Source organism: Pogona vitticeps, chromosome 3 (genome assembly GCF_051106095.1).
Source record: "Pogona vitticeps strain Pit_001003342236 chromosome 3, PviZW2.1, whole genome shotgun sequence".
Lineage (NCBI taxonomy): Eukaryota > Metazoa > Chordata > Lepidosauria > Squamata > Agamidae > Pogona > Pogona vitticeps.
The window spans coordinates 185,873,112-185,897,367 of record NC_135785.1 but is presented as its reverse complement, the minus strand read 5'-3'; the positions used below and the strand labels follow the sequence as shown (position 1 = coordinate 185,897,367).

Sequence of the window (24,256 nt, the reverse complement as noted above, 5' to 3'; positions counted from 1 at the left end):
AAGAACCAGGAGAAAGTGGGAAGGAAAAGTGGCTGGCTTCTACAACTCCTAATTTAGCAATAGAAGTAAAGTTATATGTGTACCCAGGGTTGCAATTTGGTAGCCTTATCTACTATGCACTACAAAATACATGAAAAGAAGCAATAACTTAACTCACATGACTTTGCATTTCTGTCATCTTATCAGAATGCCAATCCTTCTGCCTGCTGGCTGGATGATTAGATGAATGAATAGCTTTCTGTAACGCCAAAAGATCCTGACTGTCAGCTCCAGGCATCTGTAACACAGAAAAATACTGGATGCTGATAAATTACCAGGAAAGAATGCTCTAAGTTGCCTCCCCATTCTCCTTGCCTCCCAGTTAAAAACAATGCAGGTGAAGCCTATTATTGCAATGCCCTTTCAATGTCTCCATTTTAATGATCATATTTGTAGGTGACATGCACATTTGTTATAACCTCTACCCATAAAGGCATTCACATGCTGTTAGTAAAATCACTGTAAAAAAGATCAGTTTTTAAAAAGTGCATTGCTGTGTTTCATCCTCATTTCCATAGCATTCCGTACTGCTTTTAAAATCATGAGCCACCTCCACAAAAACCTTGTTTTGCCTAAAGACAAAAGATCACTATGCGATTTTAGTTATCAGGTTGTCACTTTGGAGTGTGTGTAGAAGGAAGCAATTTATCCCTCACTAATCTAAAAGGAAGGAAGCTTTAGGCTAATAAAAACAAGAGGCTTCTAATCACAGAAGTAGCAAACTAAATGCAACAACTTAGTTGCTGGGGAATATTTGGTTTAATCTATCTTTCGGACAGTTTAACTGTTAGATTTATGGGGGAGGTGCTGTTGGATAGAAAGTGTGTTTTCATCAGATGAAGTTCAGGATTTGAGGCAATTAAGGCATGAAGCACTGAAGAGTTAGCCTCCAAGCTGCTAACTGGAACCAACAAAGCACAGCAGATCACCACTATTAAAATAAGGAAAATAAACACCATTAAAATATGAGTCTTAAAGTAAATCAGGAAAAAAGACTTACGTTTTAGGAAGTGTTTTTGTTTCACCCTACTGCTTTTATTTAATGAAAGGGAACATACCATTAATGGCATACATGGCATACACCATTGTGTTTGATGTATGCTGCCCAGAGTAGTCAAAACAACTAGATGGGCAGGATATAAATAAATAAATAAATAAATAAATAAATAAATAAATAAATAAATAAATAAATAAATGTATAAGCAACAACCCTCTACTTTACCAAGGCCAACTCCAATGAGAAGGATAATTTGCCCTTTAGTTAGTTGCCTGACTTCAGATGTTTAATTTTGTGGTTTACTAAGCATAGCAAGTTCCGACATAAAAATTCCTTTATTAAAAATACAATTATAAAGTTACTTCTCTAGAATTCTGAAGAACGCCATTCAAATCTTGTGAATTTGGGGAACTGGCTCAAGATGCTTAATTTGCATGAAGAAACTGATCCCACGGGAGAAAAAATACATGCTCTTGTGGTCAGTAAAACAGATTTAGTGGACTTTTTTTTTTCACTTAGTGCTACTATTCTTAAAAGTTAATACCATAGGTAGAGTGACTACAGGAATCTTTTTCAAAGAAGAACTATGCTTTAAGTGATTCTTTGAATTAAAAAGAGGAAAGAGAGATTTCTTGATGCTTGGATTCTCCGCCTTGGTGGTCTCTGTCTGTAATATAAGATACAAAAACTAATTGCATAAATAACTGTAATTTAGGACAGCTACCCTTTTTTCTTATCTGCACATATAAAAAAGACTTCTATAAATTACCATTATGTATTACAACTGTGTCAAGAAACAATTGCTCTACTCAATGAGAAACATCTATGGAAAAAGCACTTTAAGATTATCCACACACTAAATGCATTCCAAGAATGTGTGTATCAGCAAGGCATCTGTTTAATAAGTTTAGAATGCTTAATTTTTACAGTGGTGCCTCGCTTAACAATTACCTCGGTAAATGACGAAACCGCTTTACGATGAAGTTTTTGCAATCGCTATTGCGATCACAAAATGACGTTCCTATGGGGAAAAATCGCTTAACAATGATCGGTTCCCTGGTTCGGAAACAGATTTTTCACTAGACGACGATTTAAAACAGCTGATTGGCAGCTCTAAAATGGCCGCCCGCTGTGCAAAATGGCTCCCCGCTGTGTTTAGGACGGATTCCTTGCTTTACAGGCACCAGAAAATGGCCGCCCTATGGAGGATCTTCGCAAAACGAGCAGGTATTTCGCCCATTAGAACGCATTGAAACGGTTTTCAATGCATTTCAACGGGTTTGTTAATTTCGCTTGATGAGGATTTCGCTTAACAGCGATTTGAACAGAATGAATTATCCTTGGCAAGCGAGGCACCACTGTACTAGGCTTTTCAATGTAGCACATGAACTTTGTGACCAAGGTTATTAGAAGCATCAGTATTAGCTGATTTTCATGCTATGCAGATGAACCAAAAACAAGGATCCCTTTATTTTCAAAATGTGAGGTGTTATTCATTATTTTAAATGAATTAGAAGCAGCAAGCTTTGAGAGAAATAAGCATGCCAAATATACATCCTCCATACACAAGTAAATCAAACTATAACTCTATTAAAATGTTCAACTATAAAGGGGGAAAGCTCAATAGAAACATTTAACATTCTACAATCCTAAACCGACATACAAGGGAAGCAAGTCTCCCTTGACATGAGACCTAGTTTCAAATACACATATGGGATTGTACTGTGAACCTAACCTATAGATACTGTAGCTATTTCAGAAGGAATTATGTCAATTGATAGAAAGGCACATGGGGGAAAATGAAAACATATAATGGACCAACTGCAGCGATGAAAAATGGAGGTGTCCAGCAGTTTTTAAACAGCTCAGAAGAATAATCCTGCTACTTAGAAGTATCAATACTTGAGTCCACCCACTGTCTGGATACCATACAAGAAATTATTTATAACCATAAGCTTCTTGATCTAGGTTAAGGTTAAGGTTCCCCTTGACAATTTTTGTCCAGTCGTGTTCGACTCTAGGGGGCGGTGCTCATTCCCCGTTTCCAAGCCATAGAGCCAGCGTTTTGTCCGAAGACAATCTTCCGTGGTCACATGGCCAGTGCGACTTAGACACGGAACGCTGTTACCTTCCCACCGAGGTGGTCCCTATTTATCTACTCGCATTTACATGCTTTCGAACCGCTAGGTTGGCGGGAGCTGGGACAAGTGACGGGCGCTCACTCTGTCACGTGGATTCGATCTTACGACTGCTTGGTCTTCTGACCCTGCAGCACAGGCTTCTGCGGTTTAGCCCACAGCGCCACCACGTCTTGATCTAGATTCTAGAAAAAAGACATCTCTACACCATTTTTACAAAAAGCCATGTGAAACATTAAAAGCTTATATAAGTTTTCACACAAATTTTTGTGGGCTGTAGCCCATGTTGTCAGATGTATTTTTATGCATGTATATTCATAATTTGATTATCCTGTAAGAGCCATCTAAGGGCTACATAGCACTATCGCTTTATGAATTCTGCAACAGAGGAGTAAAAGCCTCCTAACTATAATTCCATCAAACAAAAGGCCACAAGGAACTGCAGTTCCCTGTTGGCTGAGCTTCTGTAGAGAACAGGAAAAGTAAACAATTGACAGGTCCAGTTCAAAGATAATGTGCTTCTATATCCTTGGCAGAAAGCAATCTTTACCATCTAATAAGGCACAGTTTTGCATCTGGAGGTGATCAACAGTTTCATTTCATAAACAGAAAAGGGCACTGGATGACTGAGCAAACTTCTACAATCTTCTCATGGCAGGAAGAGGGGATTCAAGAATGATGGTGGCAGGGAGAGTTATTTGTTGCTGTTGCTTTTCTGTTCTTTCATAATCTGTACTTCAGTGTTTGCTTCTCATAAAGCTGACCCCTAAAAATTTCAAAATCTCTTCCAGCAAAATGTTGAAAATTGTGACAATTACACTGATCACTGCTCACATTTTTCTTTACAATAAAAGAAGTGTGGTAGGCTGACAGAGATTCTCCTAGCTTTATCCAGGAAGCTGGATGTCTGTGTACAGGTTTGAATTTGCTTCTTCCTAATGCTAGCCGGACACCTTAATCTTTACACTGTTCTGGCTCTGTTTATGGGCTTCTGTTAATATTCCAAAAACGCTTCCAATGAGAAGTGGGCTGAAGGTAAATAGCTGGTAACACTTTGAGAAAGCAAAACTCAGAGAATATTTGCATGTTTTAGCCACTACTGAAGCTGTTGCCAAAAGTAAGAATCGACTTGATGACATGTAATTATTTTTTTAAATCTATTCGTTACAAAGGTACATTATAATAATTATTACAATAGTTAGGCACAGTGACTTACGTTAACTGGCTCCTCTATGACCTAAAAGCCCTATATAAACAATGCAAAAAGCCTAATGTTGGTGCCATGTAACAGCTGCACCCACTGATCTAGCTATGGAGGAGAAAAGCACTGATCTACATTTACTACTAGAGATGAGAAGAGATGAACCATAACAGATATGTGGTAGAAATCCCAACATTCCAAAGCCAGCACAATTGTGTTGTGGTTGCCTATTACTAAGTAGCTGAGGTAGAACAATGATGCTTGTTCACTGTCATGGCTGACTATAATCACAACAGACTACATTTTGCCGGTGAAGAAGTCACTGGATCATTAAACTATAACACACTTATATGCAGCTAGACATATGCAATGAAGACTAATTTTCTCTTTCAATTTTTTTATCCTCAACTCAGAATTCTTTCTTCCAGTACTATCCATTGTTCAAGTCACTTAAAACATAAAACACTTCTGTGAAAGTGTTTTGCTCATGGCAGTACCACATGTTGGGTTCACATCCTTATAACCACACTTGCTCGTGCAACTAAGATGGGCTTGCTACAAAACCAGAAATATTGATACAGACAAAGGATCAATGTAAAGATTCAGATATGAGAAGAACAGATAATGATTCCTCTACAGTAAGCATGAAATGTACAATGTTCATGCATGGTGGGTTTTGAAATAGCCATCAGATTAGGATTTCAAAAATATGGAGCCTGAACAGTCAACCTGCACTATCCAAACTTTGACAACAATATACAAAAACTATTGTCTGTGTTCAGTTGGAGAAAATGAATTTGATGGAATTTCAATATAATTATATTCAGCACTATATTTCCAAAGGAGAATGCTACAAAGTAACCAGGAACAATTAGAATATTTTATAAACTGAAAAATCAGAATCAATTTTTAGATCTACAAGACTCCTGAAAATTTAACAATACTGTATATAATATATAATAAATCCTGTTCTTATTACTGCTGTAAATTACATAGAAAATAAGAGAAATGAAATTGAACCACATGTTTTCAATACACTCATTCTGCAATATGGAGAAACAGCAAATATTTCGGTATGCAGATGCATATACCCATTCACCATAATATGCTCTGTTAAGTCAGTTTATTCTGCAATGAAACCAGATGCCCAGTAAACTGCTCAATTATTCTAATTTAAATTTAACTGTTTTGTCCCTTTTCTAAGAGCCTTGTGGAAATGGAAGCACACATGAAATGAAAAATGATGCAAAATTCACTTACAGGGCAACTTTGTTCCACATGCTTAAAACTACCTCTTTGCACAGATTACATGGTTGAAGCTTAACATGCCTATATTAACTCCATCTGAAGTGCTGAAGTGCATAGTTTCATAATCTACATAATCTAAATGTAACAGTTAAACTATGATTATTACGTCCCATCCTAAGAACCATAAGACAGCAACTCTGAAGGTGGGTCTATCAAAAAATAATCAATAATGAGCTGAGTTACTTTTAAATAGCAAAAGCTGAATATGTTTGTGTCTGCTTTGGCTGTACTATGTGCATGTCAACAGAGTATTCCTGCATAAATAGTTCTTTTAAAATATTTTTATTTCCAGATATGAATATTTAACTGACAACAGAGCTCAAAGATTGAACTGTGAAGACAGAGCAGGAAGAGAAGAAAGAGGCCACAGTATTCCATCAACTCTACAGAGATACCACCTGCTTTTGAAACAAATTTGAAGAACTGGTGCCCAATGGGGATGGGATTTCTGTCTTTCAAGGACTCCCACTTTGAGAATTCACCTGGAACCCCTAAAGCAGAACTCTGGGAGTAGGAGAGCAGAAACAACAAGCCTAAAGAGGTTTCCCTACCACCATCCCACTTTGTTCCATGTGTTTCAGATTTGAAGGAAAGAGCCCTGCTGCTCCCTGGCAATACAGCAACATTGCCTGGGAGTCACTACAATGCTGCATGTGTAAGATAGTTGTGTGAAATGATCCCTGTATAAATCCTAATAATAGGCAGCAATACTGTGCTTCCCACATAGCATGGCAGTGACTCCAGGCAGTCTTGCTATACTGCCAGGAAGCAGCAGGGTGTCTTCCTTCGCCTTCACATAGGAACCCCCTCTTTTGCTTGTTATTTGTGCTTTCCCATTCCTGGAAGGGAGGACAGTTTTGAAGATACCCTGGACTGCCAGAAAGATGAGTAAGTGGGCCCTACAGCAAATCTGTCCCTGGAGGCAAAAATGATGAAACTGAGGCTGTCATATTTTGACAACATCATTGAATTTACAAGAGCTAAGCAGGGCTATAGAGCAGTGGTTCTTAACCTTGGGTAATCCAGGTGTTCTTGGACTGCAATTCCCAGAAGCCTTCACCACCAGCTATGCTGGTTGGGGCTTCTGGGACTTGCAGTCCAAGAACACCTGGGTTACCCAAGGTTAAGAACCACTGCTATAGAGGACAAGACGTTTTGGAGATCATGCATTCAATAGGGTTGCTGCAAGTTGGAGGCGATATGACGGCATGTAACAACAATATTCCAGAATTCTGTCTGGGTATTCCAGGTGAATTCTGGAGGTAGGAGTCTTTGAAATATGAACATCCTATCCCTAATGCCTCTTCCCCTTCTCCCCCCTCCCCATTTTACTTTGTGTCTCAAGTCTGTTAGCTTGTAAACCTGATGGAGTTGTTCTTTGTAAGCCTCTGTAGGGCCTTTTCGAATAAAAAATTATGGTAAATAAAGGACTTATGTTTTCAATGAATGAATAAAATAAAATGCTCATTTGTTGGATCTCATACCCTTTAGTTTTCTCTTTATTTAATTTTAACTAGCCCTCTCTGTATAGTAAATTTCTTTTTTTAAACGATACTTCTTTTACAAAGGAGTTTTTTAAAAGTGTTTGATTATCTGGGAATCAAATATTCAAGAGCAAATGTCAAAAATGCCATGGGCTTGCATAAGCTCCTTATCTGGGCCTAATTAGACCTTTGGATTCTAGTCTAATACTTATATAATTCAGATTACATATTTAAACAGGAAAAATGATATTTATTTATTTATTTATTTTATATCCCGCCTATCTAGTCGATTAAGACTACTCTAGGTGGCTTACAACAATGGGTACAACAATGAATAAAAGCAGTTTTACATAAAAGAAAACTTACAACAGTTAGGTTAAACACTAGGAAAGAAAAGTGAGGGGAATCAGGAATTAACTAGGGGGGAAGGCCTGCAGAAACATCAATGTTTTTAGTTGCTTTTTGAAAATACCCAGCGAGGGTATTTGAGTGATTTATATCAAAGAGGAGGCAGAATATAGTGCAATAATAAAATATAGCCAAAGTTGAAGATAATCCCCAAACACATACACATTCATTTTATTTTTAAGAAGCACAAAAGTCACTTACCGACTGAGCTTTCTTTTTTTTCTTTTTTATTGACCTGAAAAAACCTTGCTTCTCTTTTTCCTTTAGTTGTTCAGAATGAACATTTTCAGGACTTTTCCTTAACAGAGGGAAAAAGATATACACACTATAAATTTAGCTTTAACACAGAGCACACTGCATATGTCTACCTTACGAAGTCATATTTTTGTCCTATTTTAAGGCAGAAAAATGATACATAGAATGGATAACTAACTAAAATATCTTTACTAGAATACAGCTGAAGAATCTCTCTCAGTTGCAAAAATATAACATGGATTAGAAACTTCTTTTCCATAGATGTCTGTAATAGGCAAATCAGGTTATGTGTGTGAGATCTAAATAGTGCCAATATTTCATTGTGCAGTTCAGTATCTGAATTATATGAGGAAGTCAGGAAGACACAGTGAATTACACAAGCCCTAGCTTCCAACTCTGTTCAGTTGTAAACAAATAATAATTACTATAGCCTTCTGGAGATACTAGTTAATGGACTGCTACAGAGGAAAGGGTGCTCACTTCTCCGGTAAAGCTGGTTCCATTCCACTCAACGTTGTCTTTTATATCCATTTTCGTTTAAATGCCATGCCCCAAACCTCACCTTATGTGAATAAAGAGGCAGGGCCTCTTGATACTCCTTTTAAGAAAAGAATGACTACAAAGCTAGGTAAATGAAACTAACTTCTCAGTAAGAACATTGGCAAGGAAAGTATACATAAGATCCTCTTTACACATTTCTAATCTATCGTGCTGAGAGAATCAACAGTTGAAACCTCAATAAAATATTTGTTTATGATATATCTTGCTAATATTGCTCTTTAATTTCCATCAGAAATTCATTTTCCTCCTAATCCCCAACATGTTGACAAAGTTTTAATACCTGATGGTAAAACACAGATTGCCTTGCTGGGCCAGACCAAAGTCCATTTAGTCCTGGATTCAAGTTCCATTTGCACTCAGCTAGATACTTTCTGGGGTATTAATTATGGGGGCATTGAAGTTATGACTGTCTCAGTCGTTCATCCCCAAGATCTGTTACTGCTATGCAAAGAGAACTACAAAAACAACTAGCAGGCTCTTGGTCTATAAATCTGCCTGTTTCTTTCTCCGACTCATCTTGACCAGTACCTTGTTCAGTATCTGCCCACACACTGAGCTCCAGCTGAGGAAGCTGACATGGCAATCTATTGAGGAGCCAGCCACCCCCAACCAAGCCACATGGCCAGCAAACTCATCAGATCACCACTGTAGTTTTTGCAATGAAATTTCCATGCATGTTAATATTCAGCAGAGATGGGTCCTTGTAATTAACTATGCACTATTAAAGAGTACGTGCTTCTTTTTGTCAGCATCACCACCACCACCACCACAAAACAGAATGCAAAATTATATGTGCAAATCTACTTTGGTTACTTTTAAACAAAACCAGAAAGGTTACTTACCTGTAACCATGGTTCTTCGAGTGGTCCTCTGTGAACCCACACAATTGGGTTTGGACTGCGCCTGCACAGGACTCCTCAGAATATTCTAGAGCTTAAAACATGAGATTAATAGTACGTTGCCTGTGGCGTGCACGCTCCGCCTGCCCATAATACCTCCGTTCCAAAATGTCCACTGCTGTCAAGGCTCTGACCCCCAACAAAGCTCAAGAACCAAGTGACAGACAGCAGGAAGGATGGGCAGGATGTGTGGATTCACAGAGGACCACTCAAAGAATCTTGGGTACAGGTAAATAACCTTTCTTTCTTCTTCGTGGCCTCTGTGAATGCACACAATTGGGTGACAAACAAGCTCACTTACTGGAACGAGGGCTGTTACACCAACAAGAAAGTCAGCACAGCCCTTCCAAAACTTCCTTCCTTCTTGGCCCTGAGGTCCAGACGGTAGTGTTTCACAAAGGTAGATGGTGTGGACTAGGTGGCTGATCGGCAAATATCCGAAACATCAACGCCACGCAACAAGGCAGTTGAAGTAGCCACAGCTCTCGTAGAGTGTGCCTTTAATGCCTCTGGTGGAGCTTTGCCAGCCAGTTCATAGGCAGACACGATCCATCTAGAAATGGTCTGTGAAGAGGCAGGAGAGCCTTTATGTGGGCCATGGAAGCATACAAATAATCTAGAGGAAGTGCGGAAGTCTTTAGTCCTGGACATGTAAAATGCTAAAGCACGACGAACATCCAAGGAATGGAGCATGCGCTCAATGTCTGAAGAAGGATTAGGGAATAACGTTGGGAGAATTAAAGGTTGATTAATGTGAAAACTTAATACAACTTTAGGAAGGAACGAGATACCAGGATACAGGATTATCTTATCTGGATGAAATTGTATGTAAGGGGCATCATCCCGAAGGGCAGCCAGTTCACTTGTTCTCTGTGCAGAAGTTATTGCTACCAGGAACAGTGTCTTGAAGGAGAGGAGTCGAAGGTCTGAAGAAGCCATTGGCTCGAATGGAGGATGAGTAAGAACATGTAAGGACCACTGAGGCAATGGAGGTCGGACAGGTGAGTGGATGTTATTATCCCTTAGGAATATCTTCAGGGTCGGGTGTGAAAAGAAATGTGTGGCTTCTGTACCCACAGGTTGATAAGAGACATTAGCAGATATATAAACTAAGTGTAGAAAGGGCTAAGCCCTGATCAAATAGGTGGTGCAGAAAGACGAGAAGAGTATTCAAGGACACAGGAATAGGTGACAGACCTCTAGAAGCAGCAAATTTAGAGAAAATATTCCATTTGTAGGAATATAACAACTTGGTAGGTTTTCTAGCTTTTTCCAAAGCCTCTGCTATATTGGGAGCGATTAAGGTGTAAGGTGGAGCGATTATAGATCCGGATGACAGACCCTGCTTGCATCTTGTGTCAGGAGATGCAGATGAGAAGGTAGTCTGAGAAACTCAGTTGCCATGGTCTTGAATGCTGTAAACCACGGTTGCTGAGGCCACCATGGGGCCATTAGAATAGCCCTGGTGCCTAGCTGACGAGCCCTGACCAGTTTCCGTTGGATCAGTGGAATAGGAGGGAACAGATAAAGGAGACTGTCCTCCCAGTCTATCATGAATGCATCTCCAGCGAGGCTCTGCCTCTCCCCACTCGAGAGCAGAACATATTGCACTTGGTGTTGTACTGGGTTGCAAACATGTTGATGTCTGGAGTTCCCCATTGGTTGCAGATCATAGAAAAAACTGAATCGTCAAGCTCTCATTCGTGAGTCTGAGCGTTCATGTGGCTCAAGTGGTCGGCGATGTCATTGTCCTCTATGGACACATGAATGGTGACTGAAAACACATGATGGTCGTAACACCATTCCCAGAGATGAATTGCCAAGTACAGAAGTGACATCGAATAGGTGCCTCCCTGCTTGTTGATATAGTACATGGTCATAGTGTTGTCTGTGACCACCTGCACTCCTTGACCTGCTATTAGTGGGTGAAAGGCACAAAATGCCTTGATAACCGCCAGCATTTCCAAATGGTTTATGTGAAGAAGTTTCTCAGACTTGGACCACAGGGCATGAATCTTGTGAAGACTGCAGTGCGCACCCCAACCTGTTGGACTGGTGTCCGTTGCAACTTGGACCGTCAGCTGAATAGACCGGAAGGGGCAGCCATGAGCAGGCGAGGCACGAATGTCCACCACGTTAGTTGCCCCATGAGCTCTGGTGTAACACACAGGCACTTGGTAGGCCTGTCCATCAAGGGACTGAATTGAGATACGTACCAAGCCTGTAGAGAGTGCATTTTCAGTCTTGCGTGTGGAAGGGCAGATGTAGTCGAAGCCATGAGGCCTAGAAGATGTTGTGCGTGATGGGCAGAGACTTTGGTGAAGGGGTGGAAAGGTTGGATCTCCCGGCACAATTTTAGAATTCATTCGGGTGGAAGGAAGACTCTGACATCGACTGAGTCCAGACGTGCACCTATGTAGTCCATGACCTGAGATGGCTGGAAACAAGATTTTGCAACATTGACCCTCAGGCCAAGGTCTGCCAGTGTCTGAAGAGTAAAGTTGGTATCTTGCACTGCTTTGAGAAAGGAGGCCATGATCAACCAGTTGTCTATATACGGGGAGACTGTGATGTTGTGTAGATGGAGGTAGGCTGCCATCTGAGTCATGCGTTTCGTGAAAGTTCTTGGGGCAGTGGAGAGCCCAAAGGGGAGAACGCAGAGCTGATAAGCCGTATCCATGAAATAAAAGCGAAGATATTTGCGATGACGCTGATGGATCAAAATATGAAAATAAGCATCTTGTAGGTCTATAACGACGAACCAACCCTTTTGACAAAGAAGAGGAATGATGGAATCCAGGGTGACCATTTGGAAACGCCTTGGATGTAGGTAAGTGTTCAATAGTCTGAGGTCTAGATAGGCCTGAGACCGCAATCTTTTTTGGGAACAGCGAAATAGTGGGAATATAAACCATCCGGAACCTGTTGAGGGAGAATGCATTGGATGGCCTGCTTTTGGAGAAGAATAGATATCTCTTCCTCTAGAGCTTAAGTTATGAGTCTGAGTTGGCTGATGTGAGAAAGCTCCGTGAACTCTAAGAGGTAACCAGAATGTATGATAGCAAGCGCCCTTGGTGATGAGGAACCACTTATCAAAAAAGGGGGCTAGCCAGGGATAATGAGAAATGTTGGGTGGATGGATCAGAGTAAGACAGTCAAAGATACTGTTTGCCTTTATTTGCAGTTTGACGGAAGGTTTGCCGACGCTGGGCAGGAGCCTGTGACCTGAAGGCAACGTTAGCAGAAGCCGGTGGAGGGTTGGATCTTCCTTCAGCGGGAGGTCTGTAAGGACGTTAAGTTTGATGGGGAGGCTGTTGATAAGATTGTTGATTGAAGGGTCTGAGCCACTGATACTTTTGGAAATGTGCTTGTTGGACTGAATAGGAACGAGCTGTCTTCCTGATTTTGTGTAAATTCTCCAATACCTCATCAGTCTTTTCATTAAACAACCCAGTGCCATCGAAGGGAACGTCCTCAATACAGGATCGCACATCATCCATGATCCCTGCTGAGCGCAACCACGCATGCCTTCTGAGCACGATGGCAGATGACACTGCTTTAGAAGCAGCATCCACCGTGTGGTGGGATGCTAACCACTGTTGCTTCACCAACGTTGTTACCTCTAAGTGGGCGTTGAGGACAGCAGCCCTGGTCTCCTCAGGAGCAGCCTGGAGAACTGGCAAGACCTTGCTCCATAACTGTCTCTGATACACCCCTATCGCTGCCTGATAATTCGATACCCTCATAACGAATGAGGCCAGGGAATAAAGCCTATGGCCCAAAACATCTAGTTTCTGTCCTTCCCTGTTGGCGGGTGTGACCTTTGAGTGGTTTCCAGCTCGAGATTGGTTTGATTGTACAATTATTGAATTGGGTGAAGGATGCTTAGTAAGGAAATCAGTGTAATTCCCATGAGTTCTGTAATGGTTTTCCACCTGTCTGGGAATCTGCAGGGATATGGACGGTTGATTCCACAGTTCCTTAATGAGATACAACAATGCTGGAATGAATGCCAAATTTATTGGGGGGGGGGATTTATCCTGATTAATGTTGTCGAAGACGAGATCTTGTTTGGGAGGAGGTGGTTCCTCTATGTCCATTTCAAGTGATTTAGCCATTCTAAGAATCATTTGAGAGTGCAAGGTGAAGTCCTCAGATGGAGAAGGAGGATGGAGGTTGGCCACATCTGAATCGGGAGTAGGCAGGTTAGACGGAGATTCCTCTGAAGCCTCTGAAGGTAAGTCTTGCTCCGACACCGATGAAACAGAAGAACCCCTCGCAACAGAAAGAGAAGGAGAAGGTGATAGATGGTGTCTTCTTGATACCTGGGCTGGGGCTTGAAGGGACGATGCTGGAGCACCCTCTTTAGTCAGGTGATGGACCTGCGAGGGTGCTGCCTGATAGTGAGAAACAGAGGAGGCCGGTATTGAAGGAGTGCGGGATATCTTCGATGTGTGGACTATCTGTTCAGAAATGTCCTGGCACGAAACATGGCACTTAACAGCCAGCTTCGGTGCTGAAGGTTCGAGCTGAAAACATGCTTGATGCCGACATTGAGGGAGACAGGGAGGAAGAAGAGGCATAGATATATCACACTCTTTTATGTCTTCCATATTCTTTGGTCTTGTAATAGGGATCAAAATCGAAGTTGTCATCATGGTACCGATGTTGATCACCCCTCTGATTGACTTCCACACATAAAGCCTCCTTGTACTCCAACAGGACTCAACGCTGAGAGGGACGACGAAGAACAACCACTTCTCGATGTTGAGGGTACTGTTGGGTTGGAGAAATGTGCCGACTTTTGGTTGTCCGTTTCCTCAGAGGAGACTGATGTGGTCATAACAACCAGATAGGCAGGATATAAATAAATAAATAAATAAATAAATAAATAAATAAATAAATAAATAAATAAATAAATAAATAAATAAATAAATAAATAAATAAATCAATCAATCAATCAATCAATCAATCAATCAATCAATCAATCAATCAATCAATCAATCAATCAATCAATAAGATGTGGTGACACCAACAAATTTGATAGACGAATTACTGTTGCCTGCCTGATAGGGCTTGAATGGGCAGAGGCCAGGCTGGAGATGACATCAGCCTCAAGATGGCCTTGGCTCGGAGACTGGCTTGGTATTGAAACCAAAGCCTGAGCCTGTGGAGGTGGTACAGACCTAATCCCTTCAGAGAGGGAGTTCGGATCTGGCAGGTCTCAAGATGATTCTTCAAGTATGGGTGATGGAAGTAATGTTGAAATCGGAGGAATTTCTTGAGGTTGAGCAGACTTGGAGGAACGCTTGTCCTTTCCGCTTGTGGCCTTCTGTAGATGGTGGTTTCGACATCGAAGTCGAAGTTTTCTTGGATGTCAACATTGCAGATTTCTGTTTAGAAGACTTAGAGGACGATCTCGGGGATGGAGTAGCTGGGACCAAAGAAGCAGCAGGTTCAGGACGAGGGGTAGGGGATGGAACCGCAGCCAATTCCATGGTTGCTGGGCTTGACGGGGAAAGTGATTTTTCCCAGAGGTATGATCTAAGCCTCTGCAAGCGGAGCTTAAGAGCTGGCTTGCTCAATTTCTTGCACTCCTCACAGGAGTGAGTTTGGTGTCTCTCCCCCAAACAAAACAAACAGCAGTCATGGCTGTCCATGAAGGGGATCTTATTAGCACGCAAAGTACACTGCTTAAAAGGGCCTGAGGAGGCCATAAAATTCTTCGAACCCGGGGAGAGGAGGTAAGGGGAAAGGGAAGGAAGACTTACGTGAAAACGTTAAGAACTGTCCAATATTCAAGCAGAGTCAGTATCTGAATAATCACAATCAATAATCACAATCAAGTCCGTAATCCAAAGGGGAGAATTGGTAATCAGTCCGTAGGTCAAAAGCTGAGTAATCACAATCAAGTCCGTAATCCAAAGGGGAGAATCGGTAATCAGCCCGTAAGTCAAAAGCCGAAGGGACAATGTATAAATCAGAATCCAAATCATAATCCGTAAACAATCCAAGATCAAAATTACAGAGATACAGACGATAACCAAAAGGCCAGACCAGACTCAATACCAGGTAATTGGAAGAAAAACAGCTGTAGTACAAAGAACTCCGATTGCAGCGGCGGCAAAAAGGAATTGAGGTATTATGGGCGGGTGGAGCATGCGTGCCATGGGGCAATGTACTATTAATCACATGTTTTAAGCTCTAGGATATTCTGAGGAGTCCTGCGCAAGCGCAGTCCAAACCCAATTGTGTGCACTCACAGATGCCACAAAGAACTACAGTAGTGCCTCGCATAGCAACGTAAATCCGTGCAGCAAAAATCGCTGCTAAGCGATTTTGTCACTATGCGATTTTAAAAAGCCCACAGAAACGCATTTAAACCTGTTTAATGCGTTCCTATGGGCAAAAAAACTGACCTTAAAGCGAAGATCCGCCACACAGCGTCCATTTTCGCTGCCTCTTATGCGAGGAATTGGCGCGAAAACACAGCGGGCAGCCATTTTTTTTAACCGGCAGCCATTTTGGAACAGCCAATCAGCTGTTTAAAAATTATCGCTTCGTGATGATCGGTAAGCGAAACAGGGAACCGATCATTGCAAAGCGATAAAACCGCATAGGAAACATCGCAATACGATCGCTTTTGCGATCACAAAAAGTTAATTGCTATGCGGTTTCGTCGCTAAACGGAGTGCCCATTAAGCGAGGCACCACTGCAGTCTTCTAGGCAATTTCTTTTAGTTTATCCACTGAAATAACAGTCATGACTAGCAGTATTGCCAACATGCATTTAGACACATTAAAAATGGTCCACATTAAATTATATTAAAAATGCATTACATTAATTTATTTTGTATATGATCCAAATCATGCGCTTTCAAAATTATGCGATAACCTGCAACATAGGATATATGCAATCTTTCTTTTTCATGAAACCATACAAGGAGTATAAATAGGAGGGATTATAAACAAAGAATATACTGAAAATCAGATTAAAACTAGGATTAAAACTGATAAGAAATAAGAATAATTAAATAATAAATAAGAATTAATTAAATAAGAAAGCCTTTGATTTGAAGAATTAAAAAGTTCTAAAAATTATAAATGATTTTATTTTAGTTTGACCAAAACTTGTTAAAAATACAGGAATATGAACACCATGCCTAGAAGCCAAAGGTAGAAGATGCTAAAAAACATGTCATCCATCATATATTTCATTTCTATCTTATACATTAAAAAAACACCAACTTACCAAGGATCAAAGGCAGTTTGTCTCTTTGAATGGCTTGTTACACTACTGCTTTCTGTTGGTAGTGCTGGTATTCTGTTTGAGGTACTATTATCTAGGAATGTTCCTTCTGGCCGTGGAGATGGGACTGTAATGAGAAATACCAAGTTACTATATATGAAGTTCACTAAAACCTATTCTATGGTAGCAAACTAATATGATGGATTCATATTCATGTGTGTTTCTGCTGGGCAGAAGAAAATGCAGTTTCCCCACATTATACTTGTGGATGTTTTTAAATCTTTGGGTCCCCAATGCAGTGCATATTGGCCCTAAAGACAATGCCTATCTCAAAAGAGATAGGCTTCCTATCTCTCTTCATTAAAAAAAGTTTTAGAATAAAAGATTTACATTTTAAAAATCTAGGAAGCTGGTGTGCTGCAAAGTGACATGTCAGTTTCCAAGAAACTTCTTTATTATCCAGAGACATTATTGAAGGTGAGATTGTGGACAACTGGAATGTACCTCTTCATTGCAAAGTGTACTCAGCCATTAAAAAATGGTGACAGGAGGTATGGGGAAGAGCTTCCTGGGGACATCATAAGGCATGGCACAAAGTACAGTATATGGCAGAGGCTAGAGGCTATTTGGTATGACTTGTTAGTTCATTTGGGGGGAAATGCACAATTTAGCATTTGGAGTACATCCCCCACCTCTGTCTCAGCTTCTTGGACAAATTATTTACCTCTGGGAATCATCTGTGTGCCTTCGGTGAAGTGGATGTTGGACCAGAAAATAGTTGATTCAAAAAAAGTGCTTTTATATTTTGTATCTTAGCTCACACTGTTATCTTATATTCAGTTCTTTGGTATGCTACCTTTCCGTTAGCTTCATCAGTGTGCCTTCTTGGAAACTGATATTTTGTGAATGGTCAAGGTCAGCATTGCAAATAATTTTGTGAGAAAGTCTATGATACACTCACAAAATCTCAGATTGCTCACCAACAGCCCCCCAAAGCCAGAGACTTTTTAGTCTACTGTAAAACATGACATGCTATGATAAGACAAACATAATCAATTTGGAAATATCCTAAAAATGATTACTATTTTAAGATTCTTCCAGCACAGTTCTGTCAATCAACGTTAACAGCCGAATTCCACCTCAATGTTGCACCACAATTTAATTCTAGCAGCAAGTTTTATATACATCTATTCTGTACAATGAGATTCACTTCCCAGTAACATTGTATAAAATTACACAATTAACTATATTTAGGGAAACAAATTTGCATAGAAAAGAGTCAAAAAATAGTATTTTCCGCATGAAATAAAACTAGCAACAAGTATGAAGCAGTTAATATATAAGAATGCACAGTTATCCACATCCAATTATCAATACACAGACACAACCTAAGCACTTTGATTTAAAAGGCTGATCAATTCACTAGTTAAATGTTAGTTGTTCTGTTTTTAATTATTTTCATTAGAACAATGACAGGAATTTTGATCAAACTGATAGAAATATACCTCTGTAAAAGCTACCAACTCTTCTAGGTACAGGATCATTATAGAGAATTCTGTTTTCTTTTGTGGATGTTCCATCATCTGGATGCTGATCATGGTATGTTCCACCCTAAACAATAAAGAAAAAACCCAAAAATCAATTTGTTAAGCCAAATAGCTTGCTCTGTCCTCCACTAATGTGAAAAGGAATTCATCTGTTCAAAGTATTCATGCAAGGTGTTTCTTCGAAAGCCATAACATAAAGACCTGTAAAGCAATCCAGACTCCCCCCATGATATTAAGTATCATAAAGTGAGTGAGACCTTTTTTTATTAACTAAAAAGTGTGACTACCTTAAAACCATTGTATGATCTAGTTCTGGTTAAATTTAAACAGTCTAGTGGCAAATATGGGGGGGGGGGAATATAGCTTTATAAATTATGTTCCAAACTTTCGCAAGTAGGCTGGGGTGAAGAACTCTACACCATAGGGCATGTTAGTGATGTCCTCATTTGTGATAAGGAGAATAATATGAGGTTATAGTCATCCCATTTTTGAAAACATATATAGTAATGGCTGATGATTACTCCAAGAGACCAAACCAGAAACATTGACAAGCAGCAATCATATCCCTTTTAATCTTACACACGATTTGCCTTTGGAATGCAATGTTAAGCATAAAGGTTGAAAAATAATAAAGATATAGCTGAAAAATCCTTTTGCACAGTAATGCAAATGACATAACTTTTAGAGGAAAACTACAACAATTTAAGATAACTTCATAGACCTTACCTATGGCACACCAAATTGCATGAATCCAATTGCAACAAATAACATCTATGCAGATCTTTTAATTTATAGCAAATTGATTTCAAAAGTTACACCATCTGTGTAACTGCACCACAGCATTTTGGACAATGATAATCAAGTATCTGCAACTCTCCACAGTATCTTAATATTATTTCCTGAACATATTAACTATGTAACTACTCTTAAGTTGTCTGAACACGATCTTGGATCTCTAGAAAGAAAGTGGGATATTGTGTAGAACTGTGCCCTAATGCATAAAATGCCAATGTACAGTGGTGCCTCGCACAACGATTGCTTCATACAACGATGAATTCACACAGCGATGGGTTTTTTTGAGGAATTACCCACATCGTTTAACGATGTTCTCTATTGGGGGAATTCCACTTAACGATGTCCCTTTTTGCTCATTTAAAAATGTCTTAAAATGTTTGAAACCTGTTTTAAATTCTTGGATTCCATAGTGCACCTTGTGAAACATGTGCAAACTTAATTTGGTTTTGTTCTGAGTCTTCATTAATTTTTGGTGATTTTTTTATTTTCCCCATTTAAATCAATTGAATGGACAGTTCAATGCATTTAAATAGGGAAAACAAAAAATCACCAAAAATTAATGAAGACTCAGAACAACACCAAATTAAGTTTGCATAGGGTTCAGGAGGTGGGCTAACGATTGCAAGCATTTAAAACATGTTCCAAACATTGTAAGACCCTTAAAAATGAGCGAAAACGGAAGAGCTTCAAAAGCACTGAAACCGGCTTCAGTGCTTTTGAAGTCCTTTCCGATGTCCCTTTTCCAATGCATGCATTCAAATGAGAGAAAATTTAAAAAATCACCAAAAATTAAGGACGACTCAGAACAACACCAAATTAAGTTTGCATAGGGTTCAGGAGGTGGGCTAACGATTGCAAGCATTTAAAACCTGTTCCAAACATTGCAAGGCACTTTTAAATGAGCAAAAACGGACTTCGCAAAGCCATTGAAATGTATTGAGTCGGCTTCAATACATTCCAATGGAGGAAACATTGTTTCACTCAACGATGTTTCCTATGGGTTTTTTCACTTAAAGACGGCAATCCGTTCCAATTGGAACGGATTAACCGGTTTTCAATGCATTCCTATGGGAAATGGTGTTTCACAGAACAATGTTTCACACGTTGATTTTTTTTTTGAACCAATTAACATCATTGTGTGAGGCACCACTGTATTTTGAATGTTAGAAATCAGATACAGTAATGCCATGTATTCCCAGTGTAGTAACAACCCTGCTAGATTAGATGCAGCCAGTGAACCAACCTATTCAGCATTTGTCAAGGATTTCTTGAGTGCTGCATAAAGTTGTCACTTCTCATTGCTGTTTACTCTCCTAGTGACTAGATACCAGAGCTACACAAATGTGCAAGTTCAGTACTGGATTTATGGTAAACTGGCACACATGTTTTCCATAAGCTTATGCAGCTACCTTTTAAAGCCATTTGACACTACATTGTGTTACATTTTGTGGCAGTAAATTCCACAAGTCTACTTATCTGTTACATTTAAATGCCCAGTGGCTACAGGAGGAGCTGGCCATTTTTGGACAAAAACAATTCCAAGATAAAAATTTTAAGATGGGGGAATTGTTCATCTACAAAGTATGGTTATTTTCCAAAACAAAGTATTTCTCCACAGTTTGTTTTGGAAACATGGGGGATTTAAAAATGTAAGTACCCTTCTCATTTCATTTGCAGTGCCTGGTATAGTCTGAAAGGGTTCCAGGCCTGGATAAATATTTCCCAGCACTTGCCCTACCCTACTCCAATGGGTAGTTCCCACAAACTGTTTTACTCTATGGTAGCTGTAGCCTAAGTATGCAATGATCTCATTTTAAAAATGTTTTTATTTGGAGGAGCATTTTATTACTAATGAACTGACCATGTCTATCACGAAAACACACATCTGCAGCAGCAAATGATACAGCAGAGAAAGGAATTAAACTATCCCTACACGTGGAAGCTGATAACTATGCCTAAACTATGGAAGCACATGGAAAGCAACAAAAGTGCAATACTGAAGTTCATTTGTAATAGCCAATGTTCTGCTGATTCTGAATTCAAATATTTCAAATATTTAGTGCTTGCAAAGAAAAACAGAATAAGAGAACATGATTAGAGAAAGCCTGTGTAACCCATCAAGCTGAATGTAGACTGTATGGTGCTTGATAAAATACCATTCTTATTTTGATCATTTAAATAATTCAGAACAAAGCCAAAAAAAGAGAGCATTTCACATGGCCGATTATGTCACTAATGGCTCTACTACACTTTGAAACCCAGAATCTGTTCCAACCTGCAAGAATAAAGTCTGTAATACTTGTGCATCAGACCAATACCTGCTTTATTTGGTATAACCCTAAGTGGAATATTGTCTGCTCTGCTTCTTCAAAATCCAAAAAAGGAAGGAGAAAGGCATAGAAACCAGGCCTAAATTTCTTGTATGTATAACCTGCTCTTTCTTTTCCAAAGACCAACATTAAAGAGGTATTCAAAATCACCTTGAGAAACAACACGCAAATAAGGGCATTCAAAAAACTGGACTACAAGCAAGCAACCTCAAGACATCTAAGTCTAAACGTATCTATCCCTGGATCTTGGAAGACCACATATGCTCCTATGACTCATCCCCCATTTTTTCTTAGAGTTTTTTCTTTATCAAAAATATACCCATGCCTGCTCTTAGTTGCCAACCCTTTTTTAAAATCTGCATAAGTTTGGAGGCCTCTAGTGTGCTGGGCCTCCCCTAAATATTCCTTCCACACCCTCTAGACATGACAAAAGGACCTTTACTTTGAGCCAGAAAAAAAGCTCAAATATTTTCAGATTAAATTGGCTGGAATAGTGCTGGCACAGATTGAGCAAGCCAAGGTATCTTTAATCCCTCACCCCTTTTCAGGTTCAGAAGCTCTTTAGGGATTCCTTTTGCTCTTGGAAAGTCTCTGGAAGCCTTGGAACTGGAAAACGGAGCCTTTAATATACTATATATATATATAATCACCACTAGCAGCAGTCTCCTCAGTATTGGTGCCAATTTGGTGGTGATTTTGATATTAAAGATTCCCTCCCCTCACACCATCCTGGGCCTCCGAAAGGCTTCCCAAGGGCAAAAGGGATTCCTGGGGAGCCTTGGAACCTGAACAAGGGGGGGAATAAGACATTTTAAATTAAATTAAATATAAACAATGCCAGATGACGACATCATCAAGCTTGCATAATATAAATTTATGTCAACAGGATTTCAGCCATTATTTCAGGGGATCAGGTGCTGGGGGGGGGGTGTCCCAGGGGAATGCCACAAAAGTGTTAAGATGAAAACAATTTCATGACACAGAAGACTCAGCATTATTAGGACTAAGCTCACAAAATCACACAAGAGATCACTTATTTTACAGAATAAGGCATCTAATTCATGTCATAGCAAGACTCCAGGTATTGGAGAGGTGTAAGTCCTTCATTACAAAACAAAGAAAAGCTAATATAACAATTTGTTGTTGCATTTCCTCATAAAGATACTGTAAACAGAAAGACAAACAGACAGATTGATTTGGAGTAAGTTTCTCTCCAACACAGAGACGTCAGCACTTCAGACTAACCCTGTTGGAATCTTCAGTACAGTCTTCCCGTGAAGAGCCAACAGATCTGGTGAGTGTCTTATGCTGCACCTGTGGAGATAACAGTTGCAGGCTATTTGCTCTAGCTGCCATCCCTTGCCCTATGTTCAAGCCACCCTCTGAGCCCTTTGTCCTCACTCTGTCCCGGCTCACATACATAGAATGTCTATGAGGGCGCTGCTGTGAAGAAAAGGGACTTGTGTAGCCTAGACCATAAGAAAAAGATTCGTGAGGAGCAGATAAAGAGTGTGAATGGCTTCCATCCTTGTGATCTGGCAATTTCAACTCCTCCATGGTCTTAGAATGCCTTGTCGATGGCCTTCGGGACTCAAGGGTACCATCATTTCTGTTATTTCTTCCAGAAGGGCTGAGCAAAGTTCTGTTGTCAGCATGGCGAGGTGGTGTTGGTGTCGTAGGAGAGTTCAAATCCACGCAACTGGATGGAAAATACCTGCTGTTGTTTGGCTCTGCAACTTGAACTCTGGCCTCTGAAAGATTACCCACAGATTTGGAGTCTGTCAGGGCTCCATGACTTTTTGATTTGGTTCGATATGAAGGGCTCTTTGAAGACTGAGGAATAGTATCAATATAACTGTGTCGGTTATGCCTTTCTCCTGGTTGCAGTGTGCTAGTTTTGCTTTGAGAACTTTCCATAAATGAATGACGGTTATGCTGAGATCTAGAATTTGACTTCAGATACTTTGTACCTGGACCATCTGAAGCTTTGGGATCTGAACTAAAATCAAATTCATTTTTTGTTTTTGCTTCTTTGGGACTCAGAAGATGTGGTATGTTGTTGTTGGCCAAGTCCTTGTTTCCAGATCCAGGAGGATTGCTTGGCTTTTTTGAAAGCATTGGACTATGTGTGTTTACAGGAAGGTTTCCGTTTAGAAAGCTTTCATTTGTTGGAAGAGCCTCTTCTCTTTGTGGTCCGACTCCCACATTTTGCATATCTTTGCTGTTTGATCTGTGGTGAGACTGCACAGTAGTACTTTTGCTAGCTTGATTTCTATATTATAAATACACAAAGAAAGCCCATGTTAATACTGCCTTTAAACATCAACACTACAGTTGTAAACTATCTTGGCATTTAGATTTCTTACAAATAAATAAGCACAGTATGGAATGAAGCCCAAATGGACAAAAAATTGTATCAAAGACAACATAGTTTAGGTTTTTTAAAAGCAGTAGTAGCAGACACAAAAAAAATTTAAAGCAATCACTTCTAATAAACACACAATGGTTCCTAATACTACAGATTTATCGACTGCTATGCTGAGACATTGGGGGGGGGGGCTCAAGGTGGCTGTACATACAGTGGTGCCTCGCATAACGATGTTAATTGGTTCCAGAAAAAAAAACGTTATGTGAAAACATCGTTATGGGAAGCACCATTTCCCATAGAAATGCATTGAAAACCGGTTAATCCGTTCCAACTGGAACGGATTATCCGTTTTTTTTCCCTCCCCCCCGCGGCTTGGATCTGACCCATGGCGGCTACCTCAGCCATGGCTGGACTCCCTAGAGTCCGGCCATGGCTGGGGTAGTCGCTGCGGTTACCCTTTAAGCGGCGGAGACAGGCTGGGGGGTGGATCGGGGAGCTTGAAGCCTCTCCGCGCCGCCTACCCAGGTCGTTCCCGGACTTCCAGAAGTCCGGGAACGACCTGGGTAAGCAGCGCTGGGAGGCTTCAAGCTTCCCGATCCACCCCCCAGCCTGTCCCCGCCGCTTAAAGCCTCCTTGCGCCGCCTACCCAGCCCGTTCTCGGACACCTAGGTGTCCAA

The 24,256-nt window shown here is 40.2% G+C and overlaps 1 protein-coding gene and 1 long non-coding RNA gene across 4 annotated transcripts in view; one reads left to right on the top strand and one right to left on the bottom strand.

The window, feature by feature from the left end:
• Positions 1 to 24,256, bottom strand: part of CDKL5 (cyclin dependent kinase like 5) — a 98,551-nt gene that overhangs the window by 6,303 nt on the left and 67,992 nt on the right. For 2 of the 3 annotated variants that reach the window (XM_020789150.3, XM_020789152.3), the window contains exons 12-17: positions 22,457 to 23,483; positions 18,045 to 18,150; positions 16,543 to 16,666; positions 7,777 to 7,873; positions 1,581 to 1,703; positions 158 to 277 (exon numbers count right to left, since the gene is read on the bottom strand). In XM_020789150.3, the coding sequence (XP_020644809.1) occupies positions 158 to 277; positions 1,581 to 1,703; positions 7,777 to 7,873; positions 16,543 to 16,666; positions 18,045 to 18,150; positions 22,457 to 23,483 (1,597 nt within the window). The remainder of the gene's footprint in view (positions 1 to 157; positions 278 to 1,580; positions 1,704 to 7,776; positions 7,874 to 16,542; positions 16,667 to 18,044; positions 18,151 to 22,456; positions 23,484 to 24,256) is intronic. The other variant, XM_020789151.3, reaches the window with a different exon arrangement.
• LOC144588172 (uncharacterized) lies at positions 321 to 7,856 on the top strand. The gene is made up of 2 exons (XR_013543550.1): positions 321 to 3,004; positions 3,357 to 7,856. It is a non-coding gene; the product is annotated as an uncharacterized LOC144588172 (long non-coding RNA).